The 20,510-nt window shown below is 42.2% G+C and overlaps 1 protein-coding gene and 1 non-coding gene across 2 annotated transcripts in view; both read left to right on the plus strand.

The window, feature by feature from the left end:
• Nucleotides 1-20,510, plus strand: part of LOC124596585 (centrosomal protein of 78 kDa-like) — a 128,539-nt gene that overhangs the window by 64,325 nt on the left and 43,704 nt on the right. Inside the window, exons 4-5 of the mRNA XM_047135777.1 lie at nucleotides 1,125-1,301; nucleotides 11,411-11,585. Of these exons, the coding sequence (XP_046991733.1) occupies nucleotides 1,125-1,301; nucleotides 11,411-11,585 (352 nt within the window). The remainder of the gene's footprint in view (nucleotides 1-1,124; nucleotides 1,302-11,410; nucleotides 11,586-20,510) is intronic.
• Nucleotides 15,590-15,664, plus strand: Trnas-uga. Its single transcript has one exon. It is a non-coding gene; the product is annotated as a tRNA-Ser (tRNA).

The raw sequence follows: 20,510 nt of genomic DNA on the forward strand, positions 1-20,510 counted from the left end.
TTTGAAGTACTCTTTAAATTTTAGTCACAATGCCCAGTTGAGTGTGCATGTCACTTTTACCATTGGAAACCACTGTGGTCTTTACTGGAAGTAGGTGCTGATTAAACCAAACATGCCACAAAGTTGCACTTGCTTTATCAGTTTTTGTAGTGAGAGGATGTAAATGACACCAAAATTCAGAAAATGATTTGTCACCGATCATTTCACTGTGCAGTACCCAATAGATATGTTGATCTGGATATTTAAACACTTGTTGCAAAACACAGTGTTTCAGACATTGGTATTTACATTGTTGCAGTGTGTTATGAATAATGTTTGACACTAAAATTTTAGGAGGAACCTCGACTTTGTTGCATGGTGTGGATGATGGGTGAAATGATCGGAAAAGGTACAAAACCTAGTAACCCAGATGATACTCCAAATGATGTTCTGAGCTGCTTGGGTGTGAGGATCATGAAGTGCACTGTCCAAATCAGTAATTGATTATCACAGTAGAAAATTGTCTGTTGTTGCCAGCATTGTTGACTCACATTTAATGGTCTGCCAGGTGTTTATCTTCTTGACTGGGTCGTCACTTTTGGGAACTCTGATCTGCAATAAGAGCTGTGCATATATGATGCAAAGTAACAAGCAAAATTTATCTGACACTAGAGTGAAATACACAAAACAGAGGGCAGATTGGCATGGAATCTGAACAGTATGGAAGTACAATGAGTGCTGAACTTCAGTTACAAAAGTCAGATATACACACTGTCTCTGTCAGTGACTATGTTTTATGCTTGAAATAAAGTTGTCACCACAGGATGTTAGTGAGCTGTAAATGGGGAAAGGTAGTGTGGGGGCTTAGTAATCACTTGCTACCTTTGGCAGTGGAACAAATACTGATAAGTTATTATATGTGTCTGTATGGAGAACAGGTTATGAGAAATGATGACACTTTGAAAGGGTTACTGCTGTGTATATTTGTAACATGCCATGTGTCTTGGAAAGTGCAGTTTCAGTAGCAACCATCCCATTATATTTGTACAACCAGTTGTACGTATTTAAATCCCTTGTTCCTTACTGTGTGTGTAAGATGGCAAAGTTTTGTTAGTGATATATTTTATAATTTCTTTCTTTTCTAGGGACTCTCAAACTGCTCATCCATCCAGAACATATCATTTCATCAGAGTATTATTGGCGATGATGGTTGTCAGTTGATTTGTGATGCTGTTAAAAAATTAAGAAATGTTCATTCTTTGAATATTTCTGCGTGTGATATTGGTCAGAGTGGAGGTTACTGTATTTCTCAGTTACTAAAGGTAATTTTCTTTACTTGTTCTGAATTCATGCTTTTCAGAAAATAAATGTTTAAAATTTCTTTGTTATTGCTCTTGTTAAACTAGCATAAACTATGAACGGTTGTCTTAAATCACTAACAAAGCATTTCAAGATTATCTGTGGGCCTACATATTTATCATATTCTTCCATCAGTTTCATGCCTGTCCTCTTAGAAATTACACACATGTTCTCTAAGAATTCAGGTGCACTTCAAATTACCTCCTGAACTGATCGTTGAACGCTGTCTCATCTTCATAGTGGTATTTTCAGGTCTATAGATAAGGATGGTCAGACATTTTTCAAAGGACACAGGCACTAGTGTATTTGCACAAAACAAAAATATTTTGTTTATCTGCTTAAAAATGATGATAATGTTCATCTAACAAATAATATAAATCAACTGATCCGTGATCAGTGGTACACTATTTATTTCTACTGTAGGTGTTTGCTCTGAGCAGCAGTCTATGATTGACCATGTAGATAAAGACTGTGAAGAGACAGCAGTGGCCATAGTTGTTCTCATCAAATGGAGAACACTGAGTGAGTGGCCAAGTGCATGTAAAACCCACACAAGATATGTTCTTTTAAAAATATATTTCTATCCTTCTCATAGCTTCATGTTTGAAAAGAGAGAAACAAATAATGTTAAAATAAAGGCGAATTGTCACTTTGAAGAGGCAAAGCAGTTGAACATTTGCAGCCATAAACATGCGTTCAACTAAAATTCAGCAGTCTTCTCTCAATTTTGTGCTTTATGGTGAAGCACCTTGTGCTGTACACTATATCACCATTCAGTCAGTTTTGCAACTTCCCATTCCCGACCCCACAACTATTCTGTGTATGAGAGTCTGTGTTGGCACAAAGTTGACAGTGAAGCTGGTCAGCACAGCATAATCAGTTAAAATGAGATCTCAGTACACTTTTGTCAACAAAGAGGAACCAACAAAGTGTGAAAAAATTTTGCATCTCATCACTAAAACACTGGATGCTGTAATAGCAGGATTGTCCCGGAAAAAGTTAGAATGATTCTGTAGTAACACGATTCACATTTCCGTCGCACTTCACATAGTGTAGACCGGGAACTGTCTGCTAGGCATGCCCGATGTGAACTGCCTGGGCACGGCCCATGCTGCCTGAGTTGTTGTTGTTCCACCTGCAGAGGGCGCGGCAGAATCCTCACGTGCCCTCTGGTGGACGGGGCTTTACTTGTGGCAGCAACCGTCCGTGACGCGCCGTGCCGATGTGCACCTCCCACGATCTTTCTGGTGGCTACTGCACTCCTCCCCCTTCGGGGGGGTGAAGCCACTGTGATCCACTGCGTCAGAAGGTGGAGCGTCGTGCAGTAGCGATGACCTCCACGTCCATTGGAAGGCTGGAGTTGGGGGGATCTGCCAACCCTTGAGCCAGAACCTTCGAATACGGTTTGAAGTGATCCACATGAAGAGTCCCCCATCGTCCCACTACCGGAGCCTGGGACAGAACAGGCGACAAGCCGTTGAACTCTGGATCCTGGTCCAACTCAGGAGGGGCAAGACCTAGTGGCGGGGACGATGGGGAAGGGACGACCACAGGTGAACCAGCCTCCTGAGAAACCAGGCCTGCTAGGGGAGCCGGCTCTCACCAGGGCATCTCTAACGATGGCGATGCCGGTGCTGGAGCTACTGGAGGCCGCCAAGGTTGAGAACCATCGCAGTGTGGTGGAGTCACAGGTGGGAGGGGCAGTAGCGTCCCCTGAGAAAACTACATGGGTGCCGGCAATGGGGAAGCCGGCGCCCGAGGGGTCGGAGGGTGGGCCTGCAAGGTATAGAGCCAGCGGCCATTGCGGTTCAGGGCCACCGCCGATATCCAACGTGGATTGCGACCAAACCCACGTGCCCAGACTGACATACCCGGTGGAAAGCCGGATACCCCATTTTGCAAAGACTGGCGAGAACCAGGCCGGAGGAGGTGCAGCAGAGTCCTAGGTTGGCACCCGTGGAGGAGCTCTGCGGGGCTGCGTTCTCCCATCGGTGTGGTCCGGTATGCCGTCAGGAAAAATGTCAGCGCCTCCTCCGCAGGAAATTCGTGCATGTACTTTTTCATCTGCATCTTAAATGTGCACACCATGCGCTCGGCTTCCCCATTCGATTGTGGATGAAAGGGGGGAAGAGCAAACATGCCGAATACCGAAGCGCCTACAAAAATCCTGGAAGGTCTGCGAAATAAACTGAGGTCCATTGTCCGACACCAGGTTGACTGGCAGACCTTCCACAGAAAAGATTTTTGCTAGTGCCTGGATTACAACTACTGAAGTGGTAGACGAGCAGCAAACCACATATGGGAATCGGAAATAAGCATCAATGACAATGACCCAAAAGCCCTGGAGAAACGGGCCCACAAAATCAATGTGAACACGTTCCCATACCTCAGTTGCAGGCGGCCATGAAGAGAACGCTGACCTGGGAGATGCCTGTTGGCTCACACACTGGGAACAGGCGGCCACCAAGTGCTCAATTTCTCTGTCAATACCGGGCCACTACACATGTTTGTGAGCTAAGGTTTTAGTATGGGAAACACCCCAGTGCCCCCCATGTAATAACGCGAGGACCTCCCTTCGCAAACTTGCAGGAACAACCACGCGAGGAGCTGTATTATTGGTAGCCAGAAGGAGAACACCTTCCAAGACTGAGAGGCGGTCTCGTAGAACAAAATAATTGTGAAGAGGGTCCGAGGCCCGGCCTGGAGTTTGGGACGACCACCCCTGCTGAACGAGGCAAACTACTTGCCGGAGAACCGGGTCAGCTGCCGTTTCCCTAGCGACTCTAGAGCTAGTGATCGGGAAGCCATCAACCGCTTGGCAGGACGCCACATCTAAATGAAAACACATAACCTCCTCCCAATCAAACTTAGGATCCGGGCCCACCGGAAGACGGGAAAGAGCGCCGGCGTTGGCATGCTGTCCGGTAGGGCGAAAATGAATGTCATAATGGTACTTAGAGAGGAACAAGGCCCAGCGCTGCAGTCTGTGGGCCGCCCTATCCAGAATCTGAGAGGCGGGGCCAAATAACAATATTAATGGCTTATGGTCAGTGATTAACTGAAACTTCGTGATACAAGAAAGGGTGAAACTTGGTAACAGCGTAGACAATGGCCAAAGCCTCTTTTTCCACCTGGGAGTAATGGGCCTGCGCGGGACTAAGAGTTTTAGACGTAAACGCCAGTGGCTGCTCGGAGTCATCCGCCCCCACCCCATACTGCGAAGCATCTGTAGCCAGGACCAAAGGCTTATTGGGGACAAAAGTAGCCAAACAAGGCGCTGACGTGAGGGGCCCTTCAATGAGGTGAACGCTCGCTCGCATGCAGGCAACCAATCAAAAGGAACACCCTTGCGCAGAAGGCAGTACAGGGGGCGGGCTATGGTGGAAGCCCTGGGAATGATCCGGTGGTAATAGGCAATCTTGCCTAAAAAATCTTGTAACTCCTTCAGTGAAGCAGGCCGCGGAAGGTCGACGATACCTTGGACCAAACTTCCTAATGGCTGGACGCCGTGCCGAGAGACGGTGTAGCCCACATACTCAATGGATGGTTGGAAGAAGTTCAACTTAGGCAGGTTGCAACGCAGGCCCACGGACCTGAATTTGAGAAAGAGGGTTCGAAGGTTGTGCAAGTGTTCCTTCGTGCTGCGGCCTGTGACAATTATATTGTTCAGGTAATTGATACAATGAGGGATTGTCGACGTGACATGCTCAAGATAACGCTGAAATATCGCCGTGGCACTGGATATTCCGAAGGCTAACCGCTGGTATTGGTAAAGGACAAACGGTGTGTTCCCGCCAGCCATTTGGAGTCCTCATCAAGTGGTATCTGATGATAAGCCTCCGGAAGATCGATTTTCGAAAAATATTGGCCTCCCACCACAACGGAGAACAATTAATCAGAACGAGGCAAGGGATAGGTGGGAATTAATGGTGGCCTTGAAATCGCCACAAAGAAATAATTTTCCCGAGTGTTTCCTGACAATAACGAGGGGCGAAGCCCACTCACTAGAAGAAATGGGAAGAACGACCCCGAGGGCTGTCAGCCGGTCTAGCTCTGCTTTGACCCGAGGGCGGAGAGCCAAGGGAATCTGCCTCGCACGTTGAAAACGCGGGCGAGCCAACGCCTTTAATGTCAAGTGAGCTTCAAAGTCTGAAACACGCCCCAGGACCTCCTCAAAGACATCCTTAATGTCAGAGGTCAAAGATTCCAATGATTGATAGGGAACGTCTTCGGAGACCAACTGTATGGTGTCTGCGATAGAAAAACCGAAAGCTTGAAAGGCATACAATCCAAAAAGGTTAGCGGAGCTCGCATCTCTGACAACAATAAAAGTAAGAGGCCGAGTGACTGATTTGTAAGTAAAGTTGGTAGTGAATTGACCGAGGAGGGGAATGAACTGTTTACCATAACCGCGTAGACGACGGTAAACCGGCGCCAACAGGGGCGACCCAAGGTCGGAGTGCATTTGTGCATTCAACAAGGAAACTGCCACGCCTGTATCTACTTGCAGTTGTAATCGGCGTGACCGAACTGACACCTCAATAAAGAGTTTCTATGCCGATGCGTCAGGAGCCTGGCCTGATGAAACTTCGTGAATGTCAACATCCATGTCCTCTGTACCTGCTTCCTTCGATTCTTTTGAGGCTGAGTGGCAAAATTTAGCAATTTGTCCTTTTTTATTACATTTGTGACAAACGGCCCAACGCTGGGGGCACTCTGACCGATCATGATGTATATAGCACGACGCACAGGACGGTAAAAGGGGCCGACGGCTGGAACTCTGTTTACACGCCGTGCGGGAGGAGCCGTAACGGCCGGATTGTACTGCTCGCACATTGTCCACCCCGGACGCAGTGGACGCGGCTGCGCCGCCCTGAATGGCCGCAACGTCGCACCAAGCTTCCAACTGTTGACCTGCGGCATGAGAAACTTCATACGATTGAGCAATGGACAGGACTTCCTCAAGGGAAGGGTCTTCCAACTGCAGGGCCCATTGCCGGACCTCCCTATCAGGGGCCGAACAAACAATGACGTCGCGCACCATAACTTGGGCAAACGACTCTCGCGACTGCTCCTTGACAAAATGACACTTGCGACTAAGACCGTGCAGGGTAGCGGCCCACACCTGGTAATACTTATGGGGCTGTTTCTTGCATTGATAGAACTTGACCCTAGCCGCCACAACATGCGTGCGGCAGCGATAATATGAAGACAGCAATGAACACAATGCGTCAAAAGACAAGGATGAGGATTCCTGCAATGGCGCTAGCTGCCACACAACTTGATACAGCGAGGGAGATATCTAAGACAAGAAAAGAGCACGAAATACCTCCGCATCGGCAACATGAAACGTCTGGAAATGCTGCTGAAGGCGATGTTCATATGCGTCCCAATCCTCCGACGTCTCGTCATATGGGGGAAAGGGAGGAGGGAATGGCGCTGGAGCAGACTACGTGGAGAGCAACGCCGGAAGCACATGTTTCACGGTTGCCATGAGCTCCATCTGCTGCTCAACCAAAACCCTTCACTAAATCCTCCATACCATGGATAAGCTACGAAACCGGAACGACGACACAACACGCGAAAGAACGACCCTACTCGTCGCCAATTGTGTAGTAACACGATTCACATTTCCTTCGCACTTCACATAGTGTAGACTGGGAACTGTCTGCTAGGCATGCCCAATGTTAACTGACTGGGCACGGCCCATGCTGCCTGAGTTGTTGTTGTTCCACCGGCAGAGGGCGCGGCCGAATTCTCGCGTGCCCTCTGGTGGACGGGACTTTACTTGCGGCAATGACTGTCCGTGACGCACCGTGCCGATGTGCGCCTCCCGCGATCTTTCTGGTGGCTACTGCAGATTCTGTTTTGGTGTTACAAGAGGAGAATCTTGCTTACCTGCAAGGACTATTACCTGTAATGACCACTCGAGCTTCTGACAGAGTAACTGAAGCCAAACAGTTCTGCAGAAACAGTGTAGTTTACTGCCAGAAATACATTGCCTGTAAAAAAAGGTGAAGCACACAGAAGACCAGGAAAGATGTCAATGTAACTTCATACAGACAGGCACCATCAGCAGGTATTTAAATGATTAAAATGGCAATTCTCTGTGACAGGTAGAATGACCACCAGAGTGTATTAGTATTTGTGTGTGTGTGTGTGTGTGTGTGTGTGTGTTTTTTATTACCACGGCTGGCAGGGTATATGAGTGGTATTAACAACGTCAGATGTTGAGTGATCACTGTGGAGGACACTGAGATACGCATGCTCATGTGAGACAGCATTATCAGGACCCGACAGTTTGAAATGAGCTTCATTGTGGGTTTCCATCTGTCTGGTTGGTCGAATCATGTAATATCCAGACTTTTGGGGCATTTGAATGCGACAGCGGCCCAGTGTCATGGACTCCACTGGAACGTTAGGGCATACATACATCACCACTGTTGTGACCCACATATCTAACCACAACAAGGGAAGATCACCATATTGTGCACTAAACATACTGTAAGCCTCTTCACATCAGTGTCTGTCATACGAGAATAAGTAATGGACTCACTGCACCATTGTGTGTCATTCTGGACCATTGTTTGGAGAGCAGCAGCAAACGGACTGGGGAAGTACCATTCCATACATAGACAGCCATTAACACCACAACAGAAATGGCTACAGTTGGAGTGATACTGTGACCGGGAAATGGACTGCTAATGAATGGTGTCATGTTACGTTCAGCATTGAGTCACATTTTGGCACTACCTTTGGAAATGGAAATGCCGTGTGGCTAGGGCCTCCTGCATCCTCATGTGGTATCTCTTAGTGACAGCATCATGGTGGCATTTTTCCGTAGGACAATGCTTGCTTACATGACACATACGTCTGTGAACTGTCTGCATGATGATGAAGTACTACCATCGCCAGCAAGATTCTCAGATTGGTCCCAATACAACATGTGTGAAACTAGCTCAGATGTCACCTCCATCCCGGTGCTGGTATTCAGGATATCAAAAACCAATTACTAAAGGTGTGGGCAAGCTTGCCTTAGGAGAGGATACAAAAACTTAATGACAACCTTCCCAACCAAAACAGTTTGCACTTCCAGGCCAGAGGGGCTGCAACACCATACCAAAACTGGGCTTGTACTGCCAAGTTCTTTATAAATTTGACTTCCTGTTGTTAACACTGAAATAACATCAGATACCCCCTCAACCTGTGAAATATTGTTTTATGTCCTCCTCTCCTTCTGGTGCTTCACTGTAATTTATGTGGTCCTTACTCTCTACCTGCTTGATCTTGAACAATAAATTTTCAAGATTTTGGACTGCTGAAGAATGCAATTCCATTTTTATGAAATTAATTTCTCATAATTCAACTAACGGAATGAATCCTGTCCACATAATCATGAATCCTGCTACTACATCATGTTGTGTCATATCATGTATCTTATATTTTATGGCCAAATATTGTATTTGGCACACCTCTGCTAGTATTTTTATATCTTCTGCAATATGTCACAAGGAAGTAATTTTTCTCTTCATGAATCTTCATTCCTATCTTTTTTTTTTTTGCTACCTTTGTGCCCTTTCTTGTCTTCCATTTATACTGGCGTGTCCCTATCACCCTCCATCTCATAGTTTCTCTCTGCTCTATAGGTCACACTTTTTTCTCTGCTGTCCACATCCTCCATATATGGTTTAGCAGCTTAGTAAACAGAGATTTCTGTGCTCATGACTGTCCTCCATTAGGTACTTCATTAAACTTTTCTATGATAAAGTCATTAAAAAAGCCAAGCTGCAAAATAAAGACAGTTGCAGCTGAAACAGCTACTAGCAAAACAAGATACTGCAACTTGAACAAAGTCGCAAAAAAAAATCATTGAACTTAACAGATTTATCTTGATGGATACAAGCTAAAATCATGACTGTAGACCCAGTAAGACACAAGAGGTGTGTGTGTGTGTGTGTGTGTGTGTGTGTGTGTGTGTGTGTGTGTGTGAGAGAGAGAGAGAGAGAGAGAGAGAGAGAGAGAGAGAGAGAGAGAGTTTGAATAAGGTTATGCACACTTATTTTCCAATTATGTATTACATTTTGTGGAGAACCTAATCTCAGTGTTAAATGACAACAGGGTTTGGTTGTCCTGTGCCCCCTCAGGATGCCTAGTTATACCACTAGATAATGACCTAGGGGACCGGAGCTGGTTGTGGTTTAAAATAAAACGAGAAATGCAACTGGTGCTGACATTCTTTTTTTCAAAACCATTACCACTGCTGAAGAATCATCACCAAGATGTTCCACATTCTGGACAAGGAGTTTCGATTATGTGTTATTGCAAAATTCTCTATTAGGATTGAAATATGGAAAAATTACAAGAGGTGTTCAGGGGAGAAATTTAAAAATCAGGTTGAATAGATGTGAAATTTAACCGTTTAACATATTACAACAGCAGTTGGTGTCTAGCTTTCTCCTAAAGAAAACTAGGATAAAACTGGACAGAAACAAGCACAAGGGATCTGTAACTCTTGAGATTAAAATTTCTTTGTGTTTGGAGAGGAGAGCTCTACCTAATTCAGATGCCAAGCTGTAGTCAGGAGTTGAAACTCCATTACCATCAGCACTGTAAAATTTCCAAGCCTGATACTAAAAAAAAAAGTACTTTTTGTTGGTGAAACAGGCATAGGATTGAAGAGTTTAAACTTAGCCCTACCAGACATAGCTGAGATGGTAGTTAGAGAAGTCTATATGTAACAATCTCTCTCAATCTCCCAAAGATGCATATTATAGGATTTTGAACAAATAAACATGACCTGTTGGCCCCAAAAGTAAACATTAATGGCCATACATGAAACAAAGCACACTGTGTAAAATCCCTTAGGGAGCAGATGGATAACTAATTAAAATGGAGTCAACCCACAGATAAGATAATCAAGATGATCATTCAGTATGTTTCATGCTTAAAAGCATCTTTCTTTGTGTTTATGTACAGACAAGAGTATTCACTCATTTTGCATATTTTCCCTTCTTGTCTTATGGATTACCTTCTGGGGCAGTGAACCTATAGTAAGTAATGTGTTTATTCAGCAAAAGTGTGTAAAGGAGGTAACCATGCAGTTAAACCTACATAGTCAGATTGGAGCATGTGATTCTATTTTGGAAAATACTTTTTTATTCACAAATATCTTGATTGCATTGTATGAATTTACAATAATTTACAGGTTCCAGTTCTTATGAATCATCAACAAAAATAAAAACATAGAGAAGTCAAATTGCAAACTTACTATTAAATTTTAAAAAATTAAGAAAGTGGAAGAGAGAAATAAAAATGTACCCAGTGTTCTGTTACAAAAATATCACATCGAAAGTCACTTAATGCCCATCTTGGTCATTTGACATCAATTGTTGTGCCTGCCCATCCACCATAATGATAAAATGTAACAGTCATGTTCGTAGAGAACACATAACCACACTTGGCTTACACATGCCGAAAGTATAATATAAAAAGAAATTTTATGTTTAAATATTATAATGTAATGATTATTTTTCATTTCTTTTAAATAAAACATTTTATAAGCACAATGCAGGAACCTAACTTTGTGTAGTATTTGTGAAAATGTTCTAGATTATTATGTTGTTGGTGAACACACACTTCTGAAGTTTGAAGTTTGCAGTGAAATTTTTGCAAATGTTGGGCAATAAGTGTGTATTTTCAACTAGTAAAAATGTGCACCTGGACGAAAAATTAAAGAAAAATCACAAACATAATGTAGTTTGTGTACGGATGTAATTATTCTGTTTTTCTTAATTTCAAATTTGTAACAAATTTTTTCATTTCAATTTAATTTAATTCTTTAAATGACTCAACGTATCAGTTACATTAATAAGCAGTAACAGCTAAGCTCATTGACTTCCTAAGTGATAGTTGGCACTAATTTATTTAAAATAAATATCTTCCATTTTTGTGTAATTGAGCTACTAGCCCTTCTCTAAAGACCCATTGCTTTTTGGATGTTAAATTCTAACCTTGCTTTTGATTGCCTGGTATTGTCATATACAGCTTTTTGTAATCCATCTGTTTTGTTTAGTATCAACAACTGGAGAGATATTCAGAAACATGGAAAGAAGCTCTACGATATCGTATTGTTGATGTTGACAGAATGCCTGGAATCAGACGTGTCAGTATCAACAATAACACACATTTGGGTGATGCAGGACTTATGTATTTAGTAGAGTGCCTTAAAGATGATCTCTGGCTCAAAGGTAAGTTTTATTCACCACAGAGATTTAATAATAATAATAATAATAATAATCGTAATAATAAATAAATAAAAATAGGGAAGAAATGATTCTTTTCATTTCAGAAGCAGTGACCTATTGACAGAATAATTTTTTAACACTTGTAACAATAGAGATGTAGACATAGTGATCAAATTACTTGCGCCTTTAGTATTACAAACCCCGGACATTTACAAAAAGATTCTTCACCATGATTGGTAAAGAGCAGGCACTCAAGCGAAATTTTCATCATTACGAAAGAACAATGAGGCACTGTGGTTAATGATGTGCTTATAGAAATAAGGAGCCGTAGGGACTGTGTCAGATAAGCCATCTGAATGTTGGAAACAATCATGACGGTGGAAAATATAGGACAAGGTTTGATCAGCTACATTTGTGAGCCACTGCTTTATCTGGAAATGGGCTCTTGAGTGATGAGCAGAGTTTGTAGAATAGAAGTAAAGGCCTATTTATAATTCATTTTACACAAGAATTTCAGAGAACACGTGTGCAAACCCCCCCCCCCCCCCCCCCCCCCCCCCCCCCCGCACACACACACACACACACACACACACACACACACACACACACACACACACACACACACACACCTGGAAATGAACAGTGCTTCTAGTTTTCATGTAATAGTTGTGTAAATGATTAATATAGTAACAATTTACCCAACTTTTGAATGTAAGTTGATTGTTTCAATCAGGGCTCCTTAAGACAAAATATAACTGACAGAAAGGGTACAGAAAGTTCAAAGAATAAAAATAGTACATAATATAATGGAAGGAAACATTCCACGTGGGAAAAATTATATATAAAAAACAAAGATGAGGTGACTTACCGAACAAAAGCGCTGGCAGGTCGATAGACACACAAACAAACACAAACATACACACAAAATTCAAGCTTTCGCAACAAACTGTTGCCTCATCAGGAAAGAGGGAAGGAGAGGGGAAGACGAAAGGAAGTGGGTTTTAAGGGAGAGGGTAAGGAGTCATTCCAATCCCGGGAGCGGAAAGACTTACCTTAGGGGGAAAAAAGGACAGGTATACACTCGCACACACGCACATATCCATCCACACATACAGACACAAGCAGACATATTTAAAGTGGTCTTTTTTATATAAAATAGTACATAAAGTTAATAGGATAAAAAGGGTACAGAAAGTTCAAAGAATGCTGGTGTGGATGATGCATATCGGAGATCTTGTCACGCCCTGAATGCATGGCAATGAACACCAGTGCTTGTGGAAAATCAGGTAATGAATTGGTGGGTTCACCAGCCAAGGCCTGCACAGTACATACGTTGTGACACAATGTAAAGTGCCCCATACACACAGTGACTTCACTATTGAGGTACAGGGGCAGGCATTGTTGGCAAAAAGTGATTAACAAGTTGTGAATGGTAAAGCAAACTATCAAAGTCCTATTAACATGTCTTCATATTAGACACTGTCCTGAGAATCATGGACTACCTCTTCAGCTAGAGGACCCATCAGTTTGCAGTGCTTATGGCATACCAATATTGTAGTCCAGTGCATGTAAGAAGGTGGCAGAATGGGGCAATACACAATGCCAAGGAGAAGTGTACCGCATGATGCCTTAGCAAATAGAACAATTCTGCCATGTCTGGCTGTAGCACTTGCTTAATGATATTTTAGGTATAGTGACAGTATTTAGCCACTGCAGTGTTCCTTACGGCAGGCATAAAGCAAATAGTACAAGTATTATGTTAAGCAGTGACAGTTTCTGAAGCATAGGATACCGAGCATATAAATTTCTCAAGGAAGAATCAGAAGCAGGAACAGTAAGTTGTTGTGGCAGTCACCCTAACATTTACAGTTACCAAGGTTGCTAATAGCTGAAGTATGTATCGTGGAACAGAGACAGAGAGTGCACTGGTGATGCTGCAAAGTATTCTTATCCTCTAAGCAGAATACATCATTTAGTCACCTTCTAACTGGCACACCACAATGCCATAGTGGGTTGACTAATTTATTTGCCGTCAAGAGTTCAGCTGTAGAATTATTTGTGGACTTTCTACTTTAGGTGACAATTCCATGAATATGGTATACGAGGTGCATTCAAGTTCTAAGGCCTCCGATTTTTTTTCTCCGGACTGGAAAGAGATAGAAACACGTGCATTGTTTTAAAATGAGGCCGCGTTCATTGTCAATATGTCCCAGAGATGGCAGCACCGTACGGCAGATGGAATTTTACCGCCAGCGGCGAGAATGAGAACTGTTTTAAATACTTAAAATGGCGACGTTTTCCTTACTTGAACAGCGTGCAATCACTCGTTTTCTGAATTTGCGTGGTGTGAAACCAATTGAAATTCATCGACAGTTGAAGGAGACATGTGGTGATGGAGTTATGGATGTGTCGAAAGTGCGTTCGTGGGTGCGACAGTTTAATGAAGGCAGAACATCGTGTGACAACAAACCGAAACAACCTCGGGCTCGCACAAGCCGGTCTGACGACATGATTGAGAAAGTGGAGAGAATTGTTTTGGGGGATCACCGAATGACTGTTGAACAGATTGCTTCCAGAGTTGGCATTTCTGTGGGTTCTGTGCACACAATCCTGCATGACGACCTGAAAATGCGAAAAGTGTCATCCAGGTGGGTGCCACGAATGCTGACGGACGACCACATGGCTGCCCGTGTGGCATGTTGCCAAGCAATGTTGACGCGCAACGACAGCATGAATGGGACTTTCTTTTCGTCGGTTGTGGCAATGGATGAGACGTGGATGCCATTTTTCAATCCAGAAACAAAGCACCAGTCAGCTCAATGGAAGCACACATTCACCCCACCAAAAAGTTCGGGTAACCGCCAGTGGTGAAAAAATGATGGTGTCCATGTTCTGGGACACCGAGGACGTAATCCTTACCCATTGCGTTCCAAAGGGCACTACGGTAACAGGTGCATCCTACGAAAATGTTTTGAAGAACAAATTCCTTCCTGCACTGCAACAAAAATGTCCAGGAATGGCTGCGCGTGTGCTGTTTCACCAAGACAACACACCCGCACATCGAGCTAACGTTACGCAACAGTTTCTTCGTGATAACAACTTTGAAGTGATTCCTCATGCTCCCTACTCACCTGATCTAGCTCCTAGTGACTTTTGGCTTTTTCCAACAATGAAAGACACTCTCCGTGGCCGCACATTCCCCAGCCGTGCTGCTATTGCCTCAGCGATTTTCCAGTGGTCAAAACAGACTCCTAAAGAAGCCTTCGCCGCTGCCATGGAATCATGGCGTCAGCGTTGTGAAAAATGTGTACGTCTGCAGGGCGATTACGTCGAGAAGTAACGCCAGTTTCATCGATTTCGGGTGAGTAGTTAATTAGAAAAAAAATCGGAGGCCTTAGAACTTGAATGCACCTCGTAGATTTAAAAATATGAGATGTCAGAACTCGTCCTTGAGGTAGAGCATAAATTTTAGCTAATATCAGAATGAAACTTCCTGGCAGATTAAAACTGTGTGCCGGACCGAGACTCGAACTCGGGACCTTTGCCTTTCGCGGGCAAGTGCTCTACCGACTGAGCTACCCAAGCACGACTCACGCCCCGTCCTCACAGCTTCACTTCTGCCAGTACTTTGTCTCCTACCTTCCAAACTTTACAGAAGCTCTCCTGCGAACCTTGCAGAACTAGCACTTGTGAAAGAAAGGATATTGCAGAGACATGGCTTAGCCACAGCCTGGGGGATGTTTCCAGAATGACATTTTCACCCTGCAGCGGAGTGTGCGCTGATATGAAACTTCCTGGCAGATTAAAACTGTTTGCCGGACCGAGACTCGAACTCGGGACCTTTTCTGGAAGCATCCCCTAGGCTGTGGCTAAGCCATGTCGCTGCAATATCCTTTCTTTCACAAGTGCTAGTTCTGCAGGGTTCGCAGGAGAGCTTCTGTAAAGTTTGGAAGGTAGGAGACAAGGTACTGGCAGAAGTAAAGCTGCGAGGACGGGGCGTGAGTCTTGCTTGGGTAGCTCAGTTGGTAGAGCACTTGCCCATGAAAGGCAAAGGTCCCGAGTTCGAGTCTCGGTCCGGAACACAGTTTTAATCTGCCAGGAAATTTCATATCAGCACACACTCCGCTGCAGAGTGAAAATCACATTCAATATCAAAATGGCTGGCTCTTTCCCTTTTTTATATCAGTGGTTACCTTAGCCATATGCATCTATGAAACAAATTTAATTATTCTTATTTTACTGCTGCACTTGGTAATGGTCAACAGATCCAAGTTTTAAATATCTTTTATTTTTGTATCTTTGGATAGAAAATTATTTTACCTTATGACTATTACTGTTATTTTACACATTCAGAAGAAAGATTTTGTTAGGTTCCTAAACTCACACTCACACCCCCACCACCACCACCACCACCACGACCAACAACAACAACAACAACAACAACATACAATACAATGGAAAGCAAACAGCTACACATCTTCAGACATCTAGGAAATATTATATTTCTTTTCCACCGTGTTTAATCACGAATGGTATTTATTGCTGACAATTAACTTCTCATGTTCAGGGTTCACAGTCATGTAGAATTTTTTAAAAAGCACCATATTTGCTGTTGATTGGAGAAATTAATTATTTCACCCAATTTTGGCCTTGGAGCCATTTTCAAGTGATGCTGCAGAAGATTTTATTTCAGTACACATCAGACTTCAAAATCTCTGACACGTATACATGTCATCAGTAGAAACTTGAAAATGGCCCAAAGTCCAAAATTGCAATAGTGAAATAAATAATGTCTGCACTTAATGGCAAATTTGATGTCCTAAAACAAAAATCAATTTCAGTTGAACACAGTACAAGGACTGTTCAAAAAGTATCCACCTATGAGTTATAAAATCAATCTTTCTTCAGATACAATTGTTTGGCTCTAGTCTCCTTCAAACTAGTACCATTCAGCTTCTACACACCTCTCCTAATGCTTCTCCCATTTCTGGAAGCATTGCTGGAAAGCTTCTTTTGGTACGGTATACAGATGTTCTGTCAAATTCTGCATAATGTCTTCCATTGTTCTGAAATCTTGTCCCTATCAGTCTTTTTCAGTTTAGGGAAAAGCCAAAAGTAACTCTGTAACTGGATAACAGGGAGGCTGGCAAACCACAACCATGTTGTGTTTGGTTAAGAAATTGGAGTCAAAATGGACAGTCAGCATCACATTCACATTGTTGTAGACCTGCTTCGCTTGTTTGGGTCTCGGGCATGAGTTTCTGGGTTGTACACATAAACCCAGGTTTCATCACCAATGATCACTGAGTTAAGAAAATTGGGATTGCTGTTCACAGTAACCTGCATGTTCTGTTTGATCCTCAAACAAAGTTCTTCTGCTCTGTTGTTTTCAACTTTGGCACAAATTTTGCTAAGGTCCTAAAAGTTTCATTAAAATGGATTGAATGGCTCCAGTACTAATCTTAACCTCATTTGCAAGTTCTCTGATAATGATTCATCTACCCTGCGAGCTTAAAACAAAACATGATTCAGTAACATTGTTCTGCCTTTTCTGTCACACAACATAAAATTCGACGACTACCACTTACACCTGTTCTCTTGTCAATGACTAGCCAATGACTGACTGTTTCTACATTGTGAAAAAAATTAGGCATAAGCATCCCAAGACCGTTGTTGGTTTCAACAATAAAAAAAATAAGATTGGATAGTTTTTGAACAGCCCTCATGCGGCACAAAAAATAATTTCAGCATAGAGTTTCCTGTAACCTGATACAAAGTATTCAGCAACCTCCCATTAGACATAAAAACATTAAGAATACCTGTAGTTCAAAAGTAAATGGAAAATGTACCTTTTTGCAACCCCTGAAATTACCTCGTTATTTATGGTAAAGGATGGAAGATCAATGTTAGCTGCACAAAAGGTGGCAGCATTTATTGTAAATTGTGAAAACAGTCTCTATTCTTATGGCACCTAGGTAACTTTTTACATCATAAATATCAGTGTGACTGCAATATCTGTAGCTAGTAGTAAGGAGATAACAGCCATAATTTGATATGAAAGAGAAAACAACTAACTTTTTTCATAGTACTGTCTTTTGTGCTGGTTTGTTCTGCACTTCACACAGCTTGAGTTATCACAGATATGCCATAGTAGTTTAATAATAGCTTATTGTTAGTGCAGTTCTAACAGTCACTTCTAATTGTTATGGGTACTTAGGTCCATCTATAACACAGGAGAGACACTGTCAGACTTCCAGAAATGTATCATTGTTCCTATACCAAAGAAGGCAGCAGCTACAAAATGCGAACAGTACTGAACTCTAAGCCTAATATCACATGCATCAAAAATTGTCATAAAAATAGTTCTGAAGAGAATTGAAGAGAAGGTGGAGGATATGCTGAGTGAAGATCAGTTTGGCTTCAGAAGGGGGTTGGGAACAAGAGAGGCGATTCTGGCACTGAGACTCGTTATCGAAAAGCAATTACAGAAATATCGAAAAGCAATTACAGAAAACAAACCAACTTATATTGCCTTTGTAGACATGGAAAAGGCATTTGATAACATTATCTGGCAAGAGATGTTCAGAGTGTTAAGGAAAAGTGGAATAAAGTACAAAGACATCAGTGTGATAGTCAGCTTCTATAAGAATGAGGTGGCAGTGATTAGGAACTATCACCATGAACAAGAAGCAAATATTAGAAAAGGGGTAAGGCAAGGATGTGCTCTCTCTCCTCTTATATTCAATGCTTACATCCAGGAAGCTATAGACCAAGTTCGAGAAACTACTGAGGTGGGGATCAAAATTAATGGGCAGAAGATAGACATGCTACGTTATGAAGATGATATTGCTATAGCCCCAGAGACAAAAGAAGATCTAGAGGAAGTCCTCAGAACAATGGAAAAAATTCTATGCAATCAGTATGAAATAAGAATAAACAAGAAAAAGACTGAAGTGATGGTATGCAGTACAGGAGCAGAATATGATCCTTTGAGAATGAGAATTGGAAGAGAGGAGCTGGAAGTGATAGAGGAATTTACTTACCTGGGAAGAAAAATCACAAGAGATGGTAGAAGCCAGAAAGAAATTGCGACCAAAATACAAAAGGCCAAAATTGCATTTAATCGGAGAAGGAACTTACTCACCAGCAACAACATCAGTCTGAAAATAAGGTAACGTATCATGAAAGATTTCATTTGGAGTGTGTCCCTATACGGATGTGAAACTTGGGCGATTGGAAGAGAAGGGAGAAGACTGCTAGAGGCCCTGGAGATGTGGTGCTATAGAAGGATGATGAAGATCAGCTGGAGAGATAAAGTAACAAATGAAGGGGTGCTTAGAAGGGTACAGGAAACCAGATCTCTGTGGAGGCACATCCAAACAAGAAGAGACAAACTTGTAGGGCACATCCTATGACACAACAACATCATTGGAACAATAGCAGAAGGAGCTATTGAGGGAAGGAATCGGCGGGAGCGACCAAGGATATCATACATGCAATAGATCATTAATGACGTTGGATATAAGACATACGTGGAAATGAAGAGGAAAGCAGACAGAAGAGAGGAATGGTGTTCAGCTGCAAACCAACCTCAGGGTTGAACACTAAAAGAAGAAGACTTTGACTCATTTTACGTCTTTGAAGCTTCCCTTTTATGTATTTCCATGTATTTTCAACATTATGTCAGTATTAAATGAAACAATAAGTTTACTGTTACCAGTCACTTGATAAAGTAAACTCATTGTTTAATTTAATGTCAGTAACAGTCACAGTGAAGCATAATCTAAAAGTTTTTGCATCATGTCAGAACAAGACCAGTCAGTTGGATAACACATTCCTTACTGTAATTTCAAAATAGTTGTGTTTTATTATACTGGTGATAGGTTTCGAACTACCAAGTTCATTTTCAAACCAGGCCTATTAAAGCTGCATGAATAGTGCTTTGTTATGTGACAGTCAGATCCTGTACAGGTAATGTACACATCATACATAATAACATGGAACATCAGACCAATTTCACAATGTAGATGTATTCATGAAATGCATTCTAGCTCAACTGCGGTTCATGAATACATCTACATTGTGAAACTAGTCTGACATCCTGTATGTTTAAGTATTGTGTATATTATGAATGTAAGAATTGATTGTCACCTAACCAAGCACTATTAGTGCAGCTTTATTAAGCCTGGCTTGAAAATGAAATTGGTAGTTCAAAAATAATTGCCTATGAGACTTTATATGGATGTGTCCTAAAGTTAAACAATGGAAATCCAGAATTATTATCGTCTCCATTTTGGAGAGGAGAGTAAAATGAGCAGAGGAAATCAATGTAAATCAGTCAAACTGAATGAGTCAAACAAAAGCAACGAGAGAGAGTATGAAAATCTTGGCACTGAAAAAAGAAGCAGAACATACACAAATGTTCTGAACAGATGTGCTGACTGTGAGAGAAAAATACTGTAACAGATTTAAAATGTTATTCCAGTGATTAAAAGAAAGATAATGCCGCTGGCCAGATTAAGGAAATTTCTAAGAACATAAATAAGGATGTCCAGGAAGGAAATACAGCAGAATATTTAGAGGAAGGACTAAGAACAAAGTAAGTGGGAACAGAAGGCAGCATATAGATTTTGACAGCAGTCAAAATACTTTAAAAAGAGTGCAGAAAAATGACTCAGTTGTAATCTTTATCATCACTTGATTGAGAAATTATTCCATATCTGAGGCAAGCACCATTCAGATTTGGTACATGAGACAATTTTGGAAATGTCTTGACCCCAAATGAATTTGTTCACCATTATGTGTTTTGATACATCATCATCACATCATCAGAACACAGCTGTGGTGATAATAGCAAAATAATTAGAAGAAATGCTAATGGAGAAATTTTTTCACTCATGATACAGCAATATCACTTTCAATAAAATA

The sequence above is a fragment of the Schistocerca americana genome, chromosome 2, assembly GCF_021461395.2.
Source record: "Schistocerca americana isolate TAMUIC-IGC-003095 chromosome 2, iqSchAmer2.1, whole genome shotgun sequence".
NCBI classification, from domain to species: Eukaryota; Metazoa; Arthropoda; class Insecta; order Orthoptera; family Acrididae; genus Schistocerca; species Schistocerca americana.